This window comes from Fukomys damarensis, unplaced genomic scaffold (genome assembly GCF_012274545.1).
Source record: "Fukomys damarensis isolate Sample0158 unplaced genomic scaffold, DMR_v1.0_HiC HiC_scaffold_28, whole genome shotgun sequence".
NCBI classification, from domain to species: Eukaryota; Metazoa; Chordata; class Mammalia; order Rodentia; family Bathyergidae; genus Fukomys; species Fukomys damarensis.
The window spans coordinates 28,999,632-29,017,569 of NW_022900940.1; the positions used below are offsets into that span (position 1 = coordinate 28,999,632).

The window sequence follows — 17,938 nt, forward strand, 5'->3', positions numbered from 1 at the left end:
GTGAGAGGATGTTGTTGGTGTATTTAAATGTCTTCTGGGCACATCCAGGGAAGGAAAAGAAAGAAAACTCAGGGCAGGGACCATCCTTATCACACTGGTACACCTCAGTGAAGATACGGAGGCATCAGAAAAATAGGAAGTTTTAAAACTTGACAGTATATGTAGTTTGCTGTCTTATCGTGAATAGATTTAAACAATAGCAAATGTTTTTTCTGCAGCTGTTGAGATGACCACATGCTTTTTTCCCATTTTGCTGTTAATAACTTGTTTTACATTGATTGATTTTTCAACATCAAACGAATCTTGTATTTCTAGGATAAATCCCTCTTGCTCATAATGTTAACTTTTCAAAAACATCTCAGGATTCTACTTATTGATATTTTAATTAGTGTTATTCTGCTAAATTCCTAAGGAATATTAGTTTGTAATTTTCTTTCTTATAATGTCCTTATTCAATTATGGGATTGAGGCTATGTTGGGCTCCTAAATGAGTTTCAAAATGAAACATGATCCTTCTGCTGTATTCTGAGTAATTTATATTAGAATAATGTGGCTTTCCCCTCAAGTGTTCGGTAAAATTCACCAACAAAACAGTATAGAACTGAAGAATACTTTGCAAGTAGATTTTTCAAAATTCAATTTCTTTAATGGCTGTAAATAATTCACATCTTTATTATTTTTTCTGATTTTATAAAAATGTTTTTGTCATTTCTGTTTTTCATTGACACCTTCAAATGTTGCAATAAAGTGTTCCTATGTCAGCTTACCTTTTATTGTCTGTGAAATTTATAGTGATTCACATTTTCATTCTGTATTTTGTAATTTTTTTGTTTTTTCTTTTATTCTATTGGTTATTCTGGCTATGGACCTATAGATTTTATTAGCATTTTCAAAGAAATAACTTGATATGGTTGATCTTTCTATGTCATTAATTTCTGTCCTTACTATCTTCTTCCTTCCACTTTTGTTTTGACTTTAATTTAGTGTTGATTTTAGGACTTTTTGTGATGGATGTTTACATAAGAGATTTCCAGATTTCTTCTTTCCTAATGCATGTATTTATGTATATAAATTTCCTTCCAATCATACTTTTAGCTACATCTCACACATTGGTGATGTGATGCTTTCTTCATCAGTCAGCTAATAATATATCTCATTTTTGATGTGCTTTATCTTTGATGTATGAATGTCAGGTGTTAGAAGTATATTACTCAGTTTACACATATTTCTGTTGTTACTTTGTCATTTTTTAGTCATTGCTTTATCGTTGATTTCTTCTTCACTATGGTCAGAGAACATATTCCGTATGATTTTTGATCTTTGAAATTTGTTCAGGCTTAATGTTCAGCACATGGTAAACTTTGGTAAATGTTCAACGTGCATTCTGTGTGTCCTGTAGTTGTTGGCCAGTGTTATAAATAGGTCAATTAGGTTAGATTATTCATCACATTCCCATACCTGCATCATTACTCATCTTTAACAGCCTGTTCTACCAGTTACTGACACAGGTACCTTGCAAGCTCCCACACTGTGGATTTTCTTACTTCTGGTTTTAGTTCTAGCGATGTTGGCTTCATATATTTTGATGCTTGATAATGAAGTGCATTCAGATTTTGAATTCTTATATCTTCCTACAGATTGATTATTTCATTACCATGGAATATCTCTTTTTCTTTACTAATATCAATTGTCGTTAAGTTCACTCTGTCAAGTATTAATATAATCTATATGTCTTTTCCCAATTTTTTTCTTAAAAATTTTGGGTTCTTTTATGTGTTTCATTTAAGCATTATTTAACTGGAATTTGTAGAAGAATTTAGCATGTACATATTACCTGAAATGTTAACTTAAGTTTTAGGAAATTACTGATGTTTAGATTATAGTCTATAGTATTGCTGTTTTGTTTTTTATTTGCTCCAGCTGTTTAGTGTTTCTTTTCCTCTTTGTTGCTACCTTCTTTTGAATTAATGAAGTACAGTATTTGCCTCTATTGACTTAGCATTTGTTCTTTTATTCTTCTTTTAGTGGTTCCCCAAGAAATTACAAGGTGTGTTCTTAATTTATTAGTACATGTCGTAAGTTGTGATTTTCATTATGCACAAAATGCAAGGGATTTGAAGCACTTTAATTCCACCTACCACTCCTTTCTTTTGTGCTCTTACTGTCTTATATTTTAATTTTGTACATATTTTTGATCCCACAAGACACTTCCAGTTATTGTGTTAAACAGCTAATATTCATTTGGATCTACTGCATGTCACCATTTTCGTTGCTCATCATTTTTTCCTGTGCTTTAAGTACCCATGAGGGATTTTTCTTCTTCTGCCAGAAGTATATGCTTTACATTTTCTTTAAGTGTTGATTTGCTGGTAGCAAATGCAGAATTACTTTCCAAAAAAGTATTTCATCTTCATGTTTAATTACAGTTTTATTGAGTTCTAAGTGACAAAATAAACTGGAGATATATAATATGTGTGTGTGTGTGTGTGTGTGTGTGTATACTTTTTTTTATGGAGGATCGGACTTGGGGACTTTGTGCTTGCAAAGCAGGTGGCAGAACCACTGAGCTAAATCCCCAGCTCTGGATATATTTTAAATATACAATTTGACACGGCATGATCCATGTATACATCCTCAAGGTGTTGCCACTATCCATACAAAGACCACACTGCTCAGGCCCACTTTTGACACTGCAAATGTGGCCATCATGTTAGGGCCACTTAGAACCAGCCCATCTGTCCTGGGGCTTCGCCTTGGGTTTGGCCTGGGAACAGACAAGTATCTGCCCACCTCCTGGACCAGCATAATAATATATTGTGCTTTCATGTGTCAGTCACTCCTCTAAGCACTTTACACATCTTAACACTTAAATTATTAGGTTTAATCTTTCTTGCAACTCTATGAATTAGGTGCTGTTATTGTCCCTCTTATACCAGTGCAGAGCCCCAGGCATAGAACGCTCAGAGTGCTGGGCACAGCTCAGATGGGCGCTGAAGCTCTCTGAAAGTGTCATTAGTTTGGATTGGAAATCTTCCACCTGGAGGTTTGTCAAAGTCCTGGTATCAAGCACAGATATGTTGTTTTCAACCTATGCGTCTTTTTGTTTGTTTTTTTGTTTTTTTTTTGTTTGTTTGAGATGGGGTCTCACTATGTAGTTGAAACTGACCTGGAACTCACTAAGTAGCCCAGGCTGGTCTCGAACTCACAGTGATCCTCCTGCCTCAGCCTCCGGAGTGATGGGATTATAGGCGTGCACCACCATGCCCGGCTTATGTGCCTTATTTTTATTTTGAAAAATTTTGAAAATGTAGATAAACAAAATAAAATTTAAATAAATAATCTTCAACACCACCCCCCAAAGATGATGAATTTTAGCAACTACTGTAATGGTATACCTTCTAACCTTTTATTATTATAAATAATACCATGTGAACATCTTATCCCTAAACATTTTTACATAAATATGATCATTTATTTAAGATAAATTCTGAGGAGTGGGAATGCTGAATTAAAGAATATGAAAATTTTCAGGCTTTGATGCCCTTGCTCATTATTCAGTAGTTTTGTAGGTAAGGGGTAGGGGCTGGCCTACAGCAAGTGGATGAATATCAGAAAACAAAATGCAAGAAAGAATATTTCAATATCAGAGTATTGTCCAAAAATCCCCCAAGTTTTTCTGTTACGATGCTTCTATAGTATCTAACCATTTCTTCTGAGAAAAAGAAAAAAGATTTAAATTTCTTATTAAGTAGCTATGGTTTTACAGATAGCATGGAGGTATATAGACTTTTCGGTTTGTCTGTCTGTCTTTCTGTCTGCCTGTTTTTACTATTGCTAATCATGTTCCACTGGCAGTTCGGTTCACTCAGTCAAAAGTATCATTACAAAGTGTATTCTTCTATATAATCTGGACTAACAACCTCAGTCCCGGCTTCTGCTGTGGCTCCTTCGTGTAGCAGGTAACAGTTCCCCTGCCCTGCTTTGTTTGGAGATCCTCCAGGGTGGCCCTCTAGAGTGCTGAATGCCATCTTTGTTTATCGGGATAGCAGAGAGAATAATCTAACCCTACCTAGGAAAAGAGACAGTAAACTGATGCCGTGTTTCCATTGCTGTTGGAAAAAGAACTGTAAATGACAACAAAATTGAATAGCTTGATCCTTGCACAGTATAAATTACCCAGCGGAAGAGACACATTGAGAAGGAGAGTGAGGATTTGATCTCTGCCTTTCAGTTTTCAGGCATTGTCAACCACCAACTACAAAAGTTGGCTCAGCAAACCTTGGCTTCATCCAGGATACGAGCGCATGAGCCAAGAGATTTTTTTTTTTTTTCTGCTAAATTGTTCAGGATTGGTCTTTTGTGGATTTGTTTACATTAGTGAATAAAGTTCGAGAGCTTTAGTCAATCTTGCTACAGTAGTGTTTTTCAAACTGTGGGTTGGGCTCCATTAGTAGGTAATAAAATCAATTTAGGTCCTTGATAATCTCTTTTTAATGAAATACTATATAAAATAGAATAAGGTAGTATTTAATGGAACAGAAAACATCCAAGATTCTAATGTAATAAATTCCCAGTAGTTATTATCTGCCCAGGATCCACAATAAAAAGTATTTTTTACTCTGTAGCACATATACATATGTGTATCTGATTAAAATAAAAGTCCCACGAAAATCATATCCAGTGGAATAGAAAATATCCAAGTGCATCACCCAGAAAAGGATATGATTTTGTGGAGCTTCTGTTTTAGTTAGATATACACAAATACATATGCATACGCAGATGCAGATGAAAACATGCTTTTTTTGTGGATCAAGAGGCAGGTAATTACTTCTGGGAATTTATTGCATTAGAATTTTTGCCCAATTTTGTGGGAATACTTTTATATGAACAGTTTTTAAAAATATTGTCTGTTTTGAATTTAAAAGGTCACTTTTGAGTTTGATGTTGAAATGAACAGGAAAAGTCTTCCTGTTGATATGGACAGTAATAGTTTTCTTGCTGATCAACTGCAAATAGAAAATAAATTTGGCACATCTACACTGAAGGCAACTCTGATCATTGCACCTCTTTTCAAAGTTAGAAAATGTCCTGAGCTAAGAAATCTAGCATAGTGACACTAAATACTACCAACCCCACAGTCACCATATTTTTTATTAATAAATCTTATTTTATCCCATCCCCCCTGCAAGTCCCCTGGCCTCCCTATGTACAAAAGTTTTTTTTTTCCATTTTTCCTTCTATTTTCACTTTTTTCTTCTCCCTTCCTTTTCTTGCTCCCTCCTCCCTTCTTCCCCTTCCCCTTTGAACGCTCTCTTTCCATTTTCCAACATCCATTGTACATCTCAGTCCTTATTTCCATATGCAGTTTCTCAAACCAGAGAAGCAATGTAGTATTTAAACATGTGTCCAATTTATTTCATTTAGGAGTATGGTCTCAAGGTCCATCCATTTAGCTATAAACATCTGAAGCTCATCCTTCTTTATGGCAGAGTATTACTCCATTGTATATTTTTTTAAAATCTCCTTTATCCACTTGTCAGTTGATGGGCATTTGGGCTGTTTCCAAGATTGAGCTATTACAAACTGTACTGTTGTAAACGTGGGTGTGCATACATTGCTATGGTATGATGCTTTTCATTCTTTCTGGAAAATTGGGTCAAATGGAACCTCTGCTTTTAGTTTTTTGAGAAATCTCCACACTGATTTCCACAGTGGCCGCACCAGTCTCCACTCCCACCAACAGTGGAGCAGGGTTCCTTTGTCCCCACAGCACTTCCAGCATTTGTTATTGGTTGATTTCTTGATAGCAGCTATTCTGTCTAGAGTAAGATGAAATTTCAGCATTGTTTTAATTTTGCATTTGACAAAGGACCAGTGATGTTGAATGTTGTTTCATATATTTGCCACTTTTAATTCTTTATCTGAGAAGTATCTGTTCATGTCAGATGCCCACAGTCACCATATTTTAAAAAGTAGGTGACTTTGTTAATACTATATACCTGGTACTTGCCTTTATTTGGAGTTCAGAATTTGCCATACAACAAAGTAATTATAACGAAAAATGAAGATTTTAAACCCTCACTGTGATGGCCTAATAATAGAATAAATTTCATGTAATGAAGTTTTCCCCCTAATTTTCCCCTAAGGTGTAGTTTTCACCTTAACTCAAATCTGAATTATTTGCTCTGAGTTTATATTAAGTGGATTTGTGAGTTTAGATAAAATGTAGCTTTATGTAACTATGTTTCCTTGTGTAGGAAATGTACATATAAACCCACATATTCCAGATCGTACAGATTGTGTTAGTATGTAATATATCCAGCCAAAATACTCATTTATTGGTACTTCATCCTTACAAACTAAAGAACAGTCAATATAATAAATAAAAACAGTACCTCTAGAAAAAGTCTTAGAGCAGAGACATTTCATTTTGAACTGTAGCCAGTGGCTGCTGGAGGCGCTACTTTAGAAGGACTTGGACGTTGTGTTTACCCTCAACAGGAGAAGAGATGGCTTTGCTAGTAATGTGTGTGCTGAACACTGGCCTAGGACAATGGTGATGTGTACATCTTGTGTTTATCTCAGAACTTTTCAACTCAGTAAATTTTTATGGCATCTCGAAAGTATGAATTGCTTCCTTCATGTTACAGAGGGCAGGACAGAAATAATAGCAGATGGATAATGGCCAGACTTAAGTCTTTCAGAATCTCTTGTTTTCTCTTGTTTTTGTTCATGTTCATCTGGAGAATTTATTTATCAGTTTCTTCTTTCTATTCCTTTGCCACTGTTATGCCTTTTATTCTCATTAAAAGAATTATAATAGAAGTTTTCTAGGTAGCCTCATTGCTTCTGAGGCTTTAAAATGTTTTGATGAAGGGGTCAGGGGTCATGAACTCCATTGAAAACCATGTGAATGCTATGCATTATTCCAGGAAATTGAATGTTTGCTCAAACTTTTGCAAATTAGTTAAGGGGGGGGGCGTGAATCCCTGAGATCTACACTTAGTTAATAACCCCTGCTCTAGTTTATCTCTCTCTAATCTATCCTCCAAATTTCTATTAAAATAATATTCCTAATGCACGATTTGAGTCATATCACCTCCTACTCAGAACCATTAAATTTTCTTTTGCCTTCAGAAGGAAAATCCAGTATTCTTGGATGAGAATATTATCTCTTTTAGGCTTTAGCCTCATTTCTGCCTTTGTAGCCTTATGACTAAGCTCCACTTCTCCTTCCCCCTGTCCATGCATACACAGCCTTCTGAGGCAAATCAAAGTACTCACCGTTCCTCCGTATTTCCTACACTTGGCTCCCATGTTGCTACTGCCTGAACATCCCCTTTCCCTCATTCCTCGCTGTCTGGACCCTTTCTAACCTTCAAGTCCGGTAGTTTGATTCTCAATTACTCGATTCACCGCTGAACGATACCTTGTGTAGCACCTTGCACATCATGATATGTTCCCTGTTTGCCCTCAGATCTTTTCCTTGCCTTCTCCCACCTTCCTAATGTACTGCCTCAAGAGGTCTGTGCCTCTGTAGGTTCCAGCATTGGAAGGCCCTGGGAGGAGGAAGATTAAAGGAAGGGGGAATCCGGGATATTTCCTCTTTACTCTATGTGCCTCCGACAGCATCTCTGATAACAGCTGCATCTCTGCTAGGCTTTAGCTCCTATGGGGCAGGCTCACTGAGCTTTCAGTTTCTGCTGGGTGACCCTGGCCATGGGAATCCATTATTAACACCTCCTTCTTATCTAAATAGTTAGGGATTTCCTGCCATTGCTCTGAGTTCCTGCATACTTCATTCTCCCCTTTTTTATTGCACCATCTTTTTCTTCACCTGTATAACTGATTGCTTACATTATACTTCTTTGTTTAAATGGTTATACCTACTTGTACTTATATTCTGGGTAAATCTTCTCTGATACAGCTGGAATTTGGTGGATATTTGCTATATCTTATTACCTATTTTGAAACCATCATCTATGAGGGCATCTCTCTTTTAAATAACATAGGGTTAAGTCCTGTATCAGTTATCTAGTGCTAACAGCATTGCCTGGGGGTCCCTAGAATAGTAACAAGTTACCCCAAAATGGAGAAGTTTGAATAAACTAGCATTTATTAGTTCACGAGACTGGTTGGCAGGCTGGTTATTCCAGCTCCAGCTGGGCCCACTCATGCATCTGTGGTCAGCTAAAGTCAGAGAGGTGGCTCTGCCCATCTTAACCTGATGAGACAACTGATGTAAGCCAGATCTGCTGTGTGCTTCTCAGCCTTGACAGGCTAGCTCAGGCATGTTCTTATGGTGATCGCAGAGGATCAGAGAAACACGTAAACATAATGAAAACTTTTTCAAACTTCTGTACGTAGCATACCTGATAGCATTTCATTGGGCAGAAAAGCCACACGGCCAAACACAAGATCGAAGGGGACAGGGAAATAGACTGGACCTATTTCACGAGTAGAGCTGCAAAGCTCATGATAAAAGGTGACATAAGGAGGAGATGGAGCTCTGTACCTATTAGTAACAATACTGTCATTTAGTTCGAAAAGTCTTTTAAGAGAGTAGACCTGTCATATTAAATGCCTTACAAGTCTCAAAAAAAGAAGAAAAATTAGGGAAAAATTGTAGAACTTTTTTTTTTTTCTTTTGTGGTGGTAGGGATTACACCTGGAGCCTAATAAATGTTAGGCAAGTTCTCAAAAACAAAATAAAGAGGAAAGAATTTGTTTGTGTAGAAGATATAAAGCATCCACATAGTAATAAAAAAAAATCTATCAACGTAGTAGGGGAAATAAAAAAAAAACATGAGCAAACCATTGGGAGGAAGCTAGGAAGAGAGAAAGGAAAGAAGGAAGGAAGGAAAGAAAAGGAAGAAAATTCATAGAATAAAAACTCTTAAGACCTTTAAACATATCAGAAGATTCTCAATTTCACTCACCCAAGATATACATGAATTCAAACTAAGATTCCATTTATCTGCCATCAGATAGGTAAAGATGTTTAATAAATTATTATATTAACAAATATATGGGGAAATGAAATTTTCAGATACAGACTAGAAATGGGAATCTAATGTGGAACTATCAGTCAACATGTAAAATGTCCATTCTCGTTAAATACCCAATTGCATATCTTAAGATTTGACATTAACTTGTGTACGTGAGTATTAGCGCTCATGCAAAGTTATGCGCCGGAGTCCTATTTGCAATTGCAGGAGAAAAGACCTCATTAGCTTATAGTAAGTATCATTATGGCTTGATGATAAAGGGATAATATGTAACTGTCAAAACAAAATTCAAGGGACCAGGGATTTAGCTCAAGGTTCCACCACCTGCTTCACAAGCACAACGTCTCAAGTTTGATCCCTGGTACAAAAAATAAAAATAAAATAAAAAAGACTGAGTAAGACTTTTAAAAGCAAACAAGGAATGTAGACTGCTAATCCAATCAATCTTAGGCAAAAGAGGCAAGATGAAAGATAGATAGAAAATAGGATTAATTTTTACCATAGTATCAACCCTTGTGAAATTTAATTCTTTTCAAACTTGGCAATAAAATACACATTATATATTTGCTAGTTTGCTCTTGTGAAGTTTTATTCGTACAAAGTTACTGCCCTCCCCCCAAAATTGACCAAGAAAAGAACCGTTTATAAATAACATAGTAGTAAACCAAGTTAAAGGAACTTTATTTATTCTTTAACCCTCAATTTGCATTAATCAGGAGCAGCCATGGGAAACAGTACTAACCTCACCTCAGGTCAAATGGCTTAATAAAATGAACTGTTTCATGCCTAGAAATAAATGTATTCCAAATATAAATATGAATCAGTTACAAATTCTTTTGAAACGACAAAATAACCTCACTGTTAATATATTTGTGCCTCAATTAAAAATGTATAAAAAACACGCATTCTGAGCTAAAGTTGTCCCAGGGAGTAATTCTTATTTCTACTTTGAATCCTGTGTCAACAAAACTAGGCAGTCTCCTTTGAGCCATGAGTGAATTCACAGTTCCTAGTTTTCTAAAAGGAAGAAGAATAAAAAATGAGTATGTTTAAGATGGATGGGTTTGAGGCATGACCTTGCTTCTTTAAATCTTACTCATCACAGGGAAATCATTTTGAATTTGTCTACATGAAAGTCTTTAATTTGGTTTGTTCTCAGTTGGAGGTACACCATGAAAAAAATGTCCTTTGTTTCTATTATTGCAAAATTTGGAAACCACCTTAGTGACACTGTTTTTCAGTTTCTTCTCAGAAGTTTTATCTTTAAAACTTGAGCCTGTCCTCAGTCATTTAGAACAAGGCCTGCCTGTGACATCAGACTGCCTGGGTGAGATTCCTGGCTAGTCTCGTCTTCACTGTTAGAACTTGAGGGAAATGTTTCACCTTTTTCTGTCTCTCCTTCCTCATCTGGAAAGTGGGGTTATTAATAATACCTACCTCAGATGGCCTTTTGAAGTTTAAATTCTGCGTAACTTGTTGAAATAATTAGTATAACCCATTCCATAAAGTGTGCCTAATAAATGTTATGTATGGAAATGTTTATTATTGTTAATTACATGAAAATGTTTATATCATTTCCCTGGAGTTAAATGTATGTATGTTCTTCAAAGTCTGTATCATCATGATGAGAATTATCATCTCAAAAAATATATATTGAAGCCCAATATTGTGTTTAAATAAAAGGTACTGTGTGATTTTAGATATTAATGGCAGTGTAGTAGTGTATATTTACTCATATTGCCATAAAGCCATAATAACAGTTGCAAAACAGACTTTTTTGTTAATTTGAGAATGTTTTTAGGATACAGTGTCCCTAAATGTTTTAGTCTTCAGCCTCATATTAGAATTTCAGATCTTCTAGCAGTAAGAAGTTGAAGGCTTCACATCGGAAGACTTAAGATAAGAGCAGTGGAGGAAATAAATACAACTTGAAAGTCATCTTCAGTGTTCTTTAAAAAGGGAATAAAATTTATAGCAGGCAAGTCAATTTTAATAACCATGCATCACCTTTAACAAATATGCATGTTGGGTATGCATTCTGTGGTCGTCATGGTGTAGAAGAACCATTGAAATCATTGAAATAGGGCTATCTAGCATCTTCAAGTAGCCCAGATTCAAGAGCAGAAAAAAATGTGGACATACACACATGCATGTGCTCCCACACATACCCAGCAATCACTTTAATGATATAACAAGCGCTTTTATGGTGCCATAAATGTTGGGTGTTGGGTGAAAAGACAATAATGAAGTATATATTTATTCAATGTGGCAGTTAAAGGGAATGAGATGTTATAGATTAGCATGGTTAGAACTCTGAAGCATAATGTTGAGTAAAAAATGTAGATGGAGAGATACATATGCAGAGCTTCATAGCATATAGCTAAATTAAAAGCACACAAACCCTGTTTGCTGCCCTGGATACAAAGATACGTGTATGAATTTTTTAAAAAGTAACCTGGAAAGATAAATTTGTGATATGGGCTTGGGGTCGTGCTAAAGAGATTATACTTGCACCTTATTTTTAATTTTAAGAATAGAACAGATACGAGACGAATGGTAACACGCCAGTACAATCTAGGCAGTGGGAACCCAGCCTCTGTTGTACTGCCCTGTGGTTTTCTGTGATTTCTGAGCTCCCCACGACAACCACCACAAAAATAATGGGAGCACTGTGGAAAAGCAGCTTCTCATTTGCCAAGCAGACCCTCAGCGACATCTCTGGCCACACGAGCAGACGCCATGGTCTGTTTGGACTCTTCACATCTAGTTCCTATCTGTGGCAGCTGTTCCCGGTGGGACTGCACTGTGCACCATGTGGATGGCACCACAGCTTCATGCTCAAATGCTGACCCTGATGTACCTGCTGATGACTCTGTCACTCCAACCCGGGTGCTGTCTAGCAGGGCTGCCCCCCTGGCATAGGCATAGCTTTCATACTTTGAGACCTGTCCCAGGAATTATTCTCTGACATGAAACCAGGCTCTTTTTAGCGCTCTCTCTCTCTCTCTCTCTCTCTCTCTCTCTGCCCCCCTCCCCACTCTCATGAAAATTCTAATCCGTTTTTTGAGATTCACATTTGCTTCTTAGTCATCTTCCCAGGCTGGGCATCCAACACCCCTGGATCTTGTTCCTGAAACTCCTCAGAAAAGTAAGACTTTAGGAGCCATGAAAATTGTTCCGCGCCTGTAATGTCATTACAGCCCTTGTGTTAAAGTCCCTTTCCCTGAGACCGGCTCCTCTTCTGAATGAGATTTTATCAAAGTCTATTTGCATGTATTCAAAATCAGAGACAGCTCTGAAACCAGACCCTATTTAAACATAGAGATAAGAGCAGTTGCAGGTTAATCAAATGTTGAGGAACTTTTAAAAAAGAAAAAGAAAACCTAACTTATATGTATCTTCTTGTGTTTCCTTTTTTGCAGATCTGCGGCTTCCCTCCCATTGGCCAATCTGCGTGGGTGTCAAGTTCCACACATGATTTAATGGGTAAGAAGGTCAGATATCAGGCTTGACTTATTTGCAATTTGTGAAGTCATTAGCAACTTATTTGTGATTTTTGCTATTAATTGATGTTTTTTTAGCATTATTGGAATTATCTTCCAACTTGTGGCATTGTTGCTTTTGTGATTCAATGTGGTTTTGAACTCTGTAGGCATTCAGGAGTAGTATACACCATTAATTGAACTAAAAAAGTCAGAAAAAATAAATTTACAAAACTTTGTGGAGAGTCATCAAAAAGAGCACACTTTCACTCTTTATACAGGAAACTTGTTCCCCATAAAGATCCAACACTCTTCTCCCATGTATCTTTTCCTTGAATGCTAAAAGAAAAAGCAGAAGAAATGGGCAAGAATTAAGTAAAGCAAGTCAGATAGAGATGAACACCTGTGCAGTGAGATCCCCTTTCTTTACTGATAAATTTCAGAGCTCCCCCTTTAACCGTGAGGTGTGTGGTAACATCAAGCAGCCTGTTTGGAACACTGGGTCATAGTTTGGAGCTTAGTTTGTTTTCATTATTAGAGCAACACAGTTTCAGTTTGTCTCTGCATTTAAGATTGTGTCAGCACTTTCTTCTGTGTGTTTATTATTTTTAGCAGTTTAAAACTCACCATGAAAAAAATGGCTTTCTGGCAGTAAGGTGACATTCCGGCTAGGCCAGCGTCCGGTGGAGTCTATAGAAATGCTCACTGGCTGCAGGAGTCCAGTCTTTTGAATGCTGTCTTTGTGCTTCCCTTCATCCATGGCCTCTGGCCTATTGTCTAGGCGCCTCAGTTGGGCCGGTGCTATCTGATTGTAGCCAGTACTAATATTACAGTGCTCAGTTGCCTGGCCCTCCCTCAGGGTCCCCAGTCTGGCTGCCTCTGTCTCGTAGCCCTCCCTTGAGGAAAGACCAGTCAGAGTTCACACAGCAGAGAACTCTATTGATGATTTATGGAAGGTTCCCAGAAAGGGATCACTAAGAATCTTTGAGATCCTATGGTACATGCACACACACACACACATATGCACTTTTTTACACTCTCTTCTTTGCCAAATAATGTCTTACAGTAGACTCCATTTTGTCAAATGGAAAAGGACTACTATACTGTTTGAACACAAGAAGGGTAGTTTCCAGCTTTGCTCCTCAGCCTCCTCTTTGCCCTCTTCTAATCAGAGTGATTTCTGAATTCCTCTCTCCCTACCAGGAAACCTGTGGCCCTTCAAAATACCTAAGCACAGTCTTGTGGGGCAGGGCTCAATTTACAGATAAAGACACTAAGGAGAGATTTCTATAGATGCTCAAAGCATGAAGCATTAGACCCAAAAGAATGTATAGTTTATTAATCCATGTTATATAGTTCTACAAAAGGTATAAGTAATATATAGTGATAGGAATAAAAGTAGTGGTTACCTTAGGGAAAAAATTGAATTGATGGGCAAGGGAAATAGGGAATTTTCTGGAATGATAGAAATGTACATCTTAAAGTGTAGGCTACATAGTATTTGTCAAAACTCATCTGTGTATATTACTATATATAGATTATATTTCCATTAACAATAAACATAAAGGGTGTGAGTAAAGCAAAAAAAAATAGGTAGTATTTAATTAATGAAAACACTGTCACTAGATATTTGAATTTGCTATGTGGGAAGTGTACTGAGTCAGGTCTAAGGTCATGACATACATTTTCTGAAGATCAAAGACCGTGTTTTTCCAATAGTTTCTTTGCTCAATAATCACCAAAACAAAATAAAACAAAACAAAATCCCAGAATTCCATGCAATGGAGCTGCTGACTAACCTTTGGCATTTTCCAGCCCATATAGTGGTTCAGATGTGTGGTTTGGAGAGTCCAACTCTTGAGTGAGGTACTTGATTCCACCGGCCACAGAGGCCAAGCATTATCACCCTCCCACATATAGCCGCTAGTGTCGGGAGCCTTAAGAGGCATCAGTTTCCAGATCAGGTCCTCTGAGTTTTAGGGCCGGGAGAAGCCCCTTAAAAGCCTCTGCTGGGAGGGATGTTGGTGGGTGGGGTCACCCAACCCTACATGTTATCTTTTAATCCGATTAGATATTCACCTTCTCTATCAGATTCCATAGATACAAAGGGTTCCCCAAGTGAAAAATGTATAATAAACATACATACAATCTTCCCTGTCTGGTGTATGGACCTCCTTAATCAGCCAGATGATGTGTACTGATACTGCTTTAAGCACACTGGCTTCTGCCTTCTAAACTGTGAAAATGGACCAGGGTCCAAGCATGGCACCTTCAAGGCTACTCTGTAGGACCACACTGATCCATACTCAGCCTAACAGTTTAAATGGTCGAGCGAGCTCCCCCAGTGGGAAAGTCCCTCCTGAACCCCATTCCAGAATGTTGACCTAATCAGGAATGTGATGAAGAAGAGGGAAATATTAAAATAACCTCTGCGACTGCAGCAAGTGCTGAGTATGGAAATGGTCCCACCCAAATCCATGTGGACCATTTGCCAGAAAGGATGCCGTGGTAAGACCCTGTCCCAGTGGGGTCCTGGAAAATTCTGTTCTTTAATCTGGGGTTGTCATTTTTCAATAATCTCTATTTCACAGACATGAATATCATTTGTGTCATGCATTCCTTTGATATGTACTATTAATAATTTTCAGGAAATTCTTCATAACTTTCTAGTCCTTTGTTCCTGTACATCTAAATGCTTTTTTTCAGTGACCTATAAAATGCAAGATTCCTCACATATATCTTAGCAGAGCAGAAGCTCTGGTGACTAAGGTTGAAAAAAAGGCCTGCAGTGATACTTAAAAAACAAGCTGCTCCTGTAGTCAGTCTTTCTGCTTCTGGAAGGCGTCAAGTATTATCAAGTAATTGCCCTCAACCTAAATCCTTGCCCTAAGGTATCTGACCCTCTAACGAGCACTTTCCTCTCCCTGAAATGCTGTGAACCAACCTATTTAAATTTTCCATTTGTTTGTTTTAGAAGTCAGGCCATGAAACAAAAGATAATTAGTTTGGTTGAAATACTGCTAAAGAGATAGGCCAGGGCAGATAAGATGGGACCAACTCTGCTTTGTAGAACCTGTTGAGAAAACTGGGGCTGAGTAAAACAAGGGAAATATTTTTGAAAAGGAAATGATGACAGTGTTAGGAAATGGCAAGAAAGGGTCATGTAGAGCCCGGGAAGAAAGGATTTGAAGATACTCATATGTTCCAGCCTTTGAGTTTGTATTACTTCTCTTAAAAACAAACTGCGCACTCCTTGGGTGATTTCCCAAACAAGGGCCACAGCCTAGTTCACCTCCCACACAAATTTAATTCATTAATGAAGCTATGGAAAAACTGAATCATCTTTTAAAATTTTTTTTCAATAGCCAGGACATTTTTTAACCCACACATATTGTGCTTTGCTTGCGTGAAATAAAAATCTCCTAATCAAACCAAATTTAATTTAACAAAAGATTCTTCTCTTACAACTTTAGTTTAAGGTTCATGAGAAAAGAAATGCAATTATATAATGTAGGAATTTGAGCAAAATTTGCTTTTCTGCGGTTCCATTCAAAGGACTTATTTCAAATCACTAAAAGACAACTTACCTGAACAGAAAATACCAAAATTTTATGTCTTCATTCCAAGGACTTTGGGCAAGTGATTCTCCTAGAAGCATACATGAATTTTCTGTTTTCCTCTTTCTTTCTCTCCTTCTTTTTCTTTTTTTCTTCCTTCCTTCCTTCCCTAAGGTGTACAACATGTGTGTAGTCAAATTTCGGTTATTCATGAGAATGATAGTGAAAGTAAAACGGTAACTGACTTTCGCCTCTTTTTTTTTTTTCTCTGCTAAAGATATAATATCTTTCCAGTCTCATTCATTGCCAATATGTTTTCCAATTTTTGTGTTTGCTGTGTTAATAGACAGCTGTTCTCTCTGCCTGGAGCGCTCTCGCATGTCCTCCAAGAAACCACTGGTTACTCTCCCACCTCGTGCAAGCCTTGATTCAGATTGCACCTTCTTCCTGAGGTCTACCTGACTCCACTATTTAACACTTCCATCTCACATCAAACCCACAAGATCTTTTCAGGCTCGATGCCTCTCTTTGCCCGACTTTACCTTTGTTTTTCCCATAAAGACTTATCTTTTCACATATAAACTCTCTATATATCTTTATCTTTCTCTCCATCGACCCCCTTCTCCCCTGCCCCCCACCTTCCAACTCAGGATCTTGCACTTGCAAGGCAGGTGGTGGCACCACTGAGCTAAATCCCTGGGGCTACCCTGACCTCTCATTGAGGCAAGGATCTCCCTGTTACCAAGGCTGGCCTTGAACTCCTAGGCTCAAGCAATCTTCTTCCCTCGGTGCTGGGAATACAAGCAGGCACCACCTAACCCAGTTTTGGTGTCAGTTTCTATCTACTAAAATGTAAGCTCTCTGATAGTGGGAACGCAGGACTTTTGTCTGCTTTGTTTATACACACATCCTGAAGACCTAGAATTATGCCTACATAGCAGGTTCCTAATGCAGAGGTGTTGAGCAAATAGATGTTTTTATGTCTATCTGCTATCCAAGAATTTCAAAATTTGATCCATAGAAATGTATGTTTTTCCTTTGTGATTTCTTCCATTGTTTTCACACTTAAATATTTTCCCACTTAGAAATCTATTAAATATTCAGCAGTATTTTCTTGTTTTTTTAAAAATGTTTTTCCTTAAAATAATTACTCTTTAAACCAAACAGTATTGTTAGAATGCATAATGTTCTATAACTAGATATTTTCCCCCAAACTGTTCATTTATTCTCAGTTTTTAAATTGTTCCATGTCCCCTCATTAGTTTATAAGGCTATCTTCTAAAAATTCTATATTTAATTCACACAATACTGTCTGATTAGAACGTGTCTAGTCTGTTTTGTTGCCTGCTGATGAACATTTTAAACCATTACCAGTAGTTTTTGCCAGTAGTCTTAGTGCAAGTCTTGGGTTGAATGAGAAGCAAAATTTAAATGTCTTAATTCTTAAATGCATTTACAAGTGGAAGCATGAGCAGGGGTCCTGTAGCATTTATTCCAATGAAAAAATAGTTTATCACAAAATGGTTGCCTCTTTCCCAAAATGGTCCGATTACCTAGTTTTTGTTAAACACCTGTTTTTACAACCGTTGATCTCTGTGCCACGCTGACTTGTTTCATGAGCCTTTTCTGTAACAACCGTCTGATTGGGTAACTTTCTCTTGAAACGTGAGGAGACTGTAGCACAGCCAGCAATTTCTGTTTTGCCTCCGTGCTTCTTGTTAATAATAAATTAAGCAGCTAGTTACTGCCTCCCTTTGCAAAAATATGTTGTCAAATAAATGTTTGTTGAACTTGTCTCTACACAAAACAATACGCTGTGCCAGTAGGAGATGCGAAAAGTACGATCAACTTTACTTACCTGAAGAAATTTAACATTAATTTTGGGATGCAA

The 17,938-nt window shown here is 37.3% G+C and overlaps 1 protein-coding gene across 5 annotated transcripts in view; it reads left to right on the top strand.

Moving 5' to 3' along the window:
• Thrb (thyroid hormone receptor beta) overlaps positions 1-17,938 on the top strand; it is a 327,980-nt gene that overhangs the window by 108,431 nt on the left and 201,611 nt on the right. For 4 of the 5 annotated variants that reach the window (XM_010640155.3, XM_010640156.2, XM_010640160.2 and 1 more), the window contains exon 2: positions 12,431-12,494. In XM_010640155.3, coding sequence (XP_010638457.1) covers positions 12,431-12,494 — 64 coding nt within the window. Of the gene's footprint in view, positions 1-12,430; positions 12,503-17,938 lie in introns of all 5 variants that reach the window. The other variant, XM_010640157.2, reaches the window with a different exon arrangement.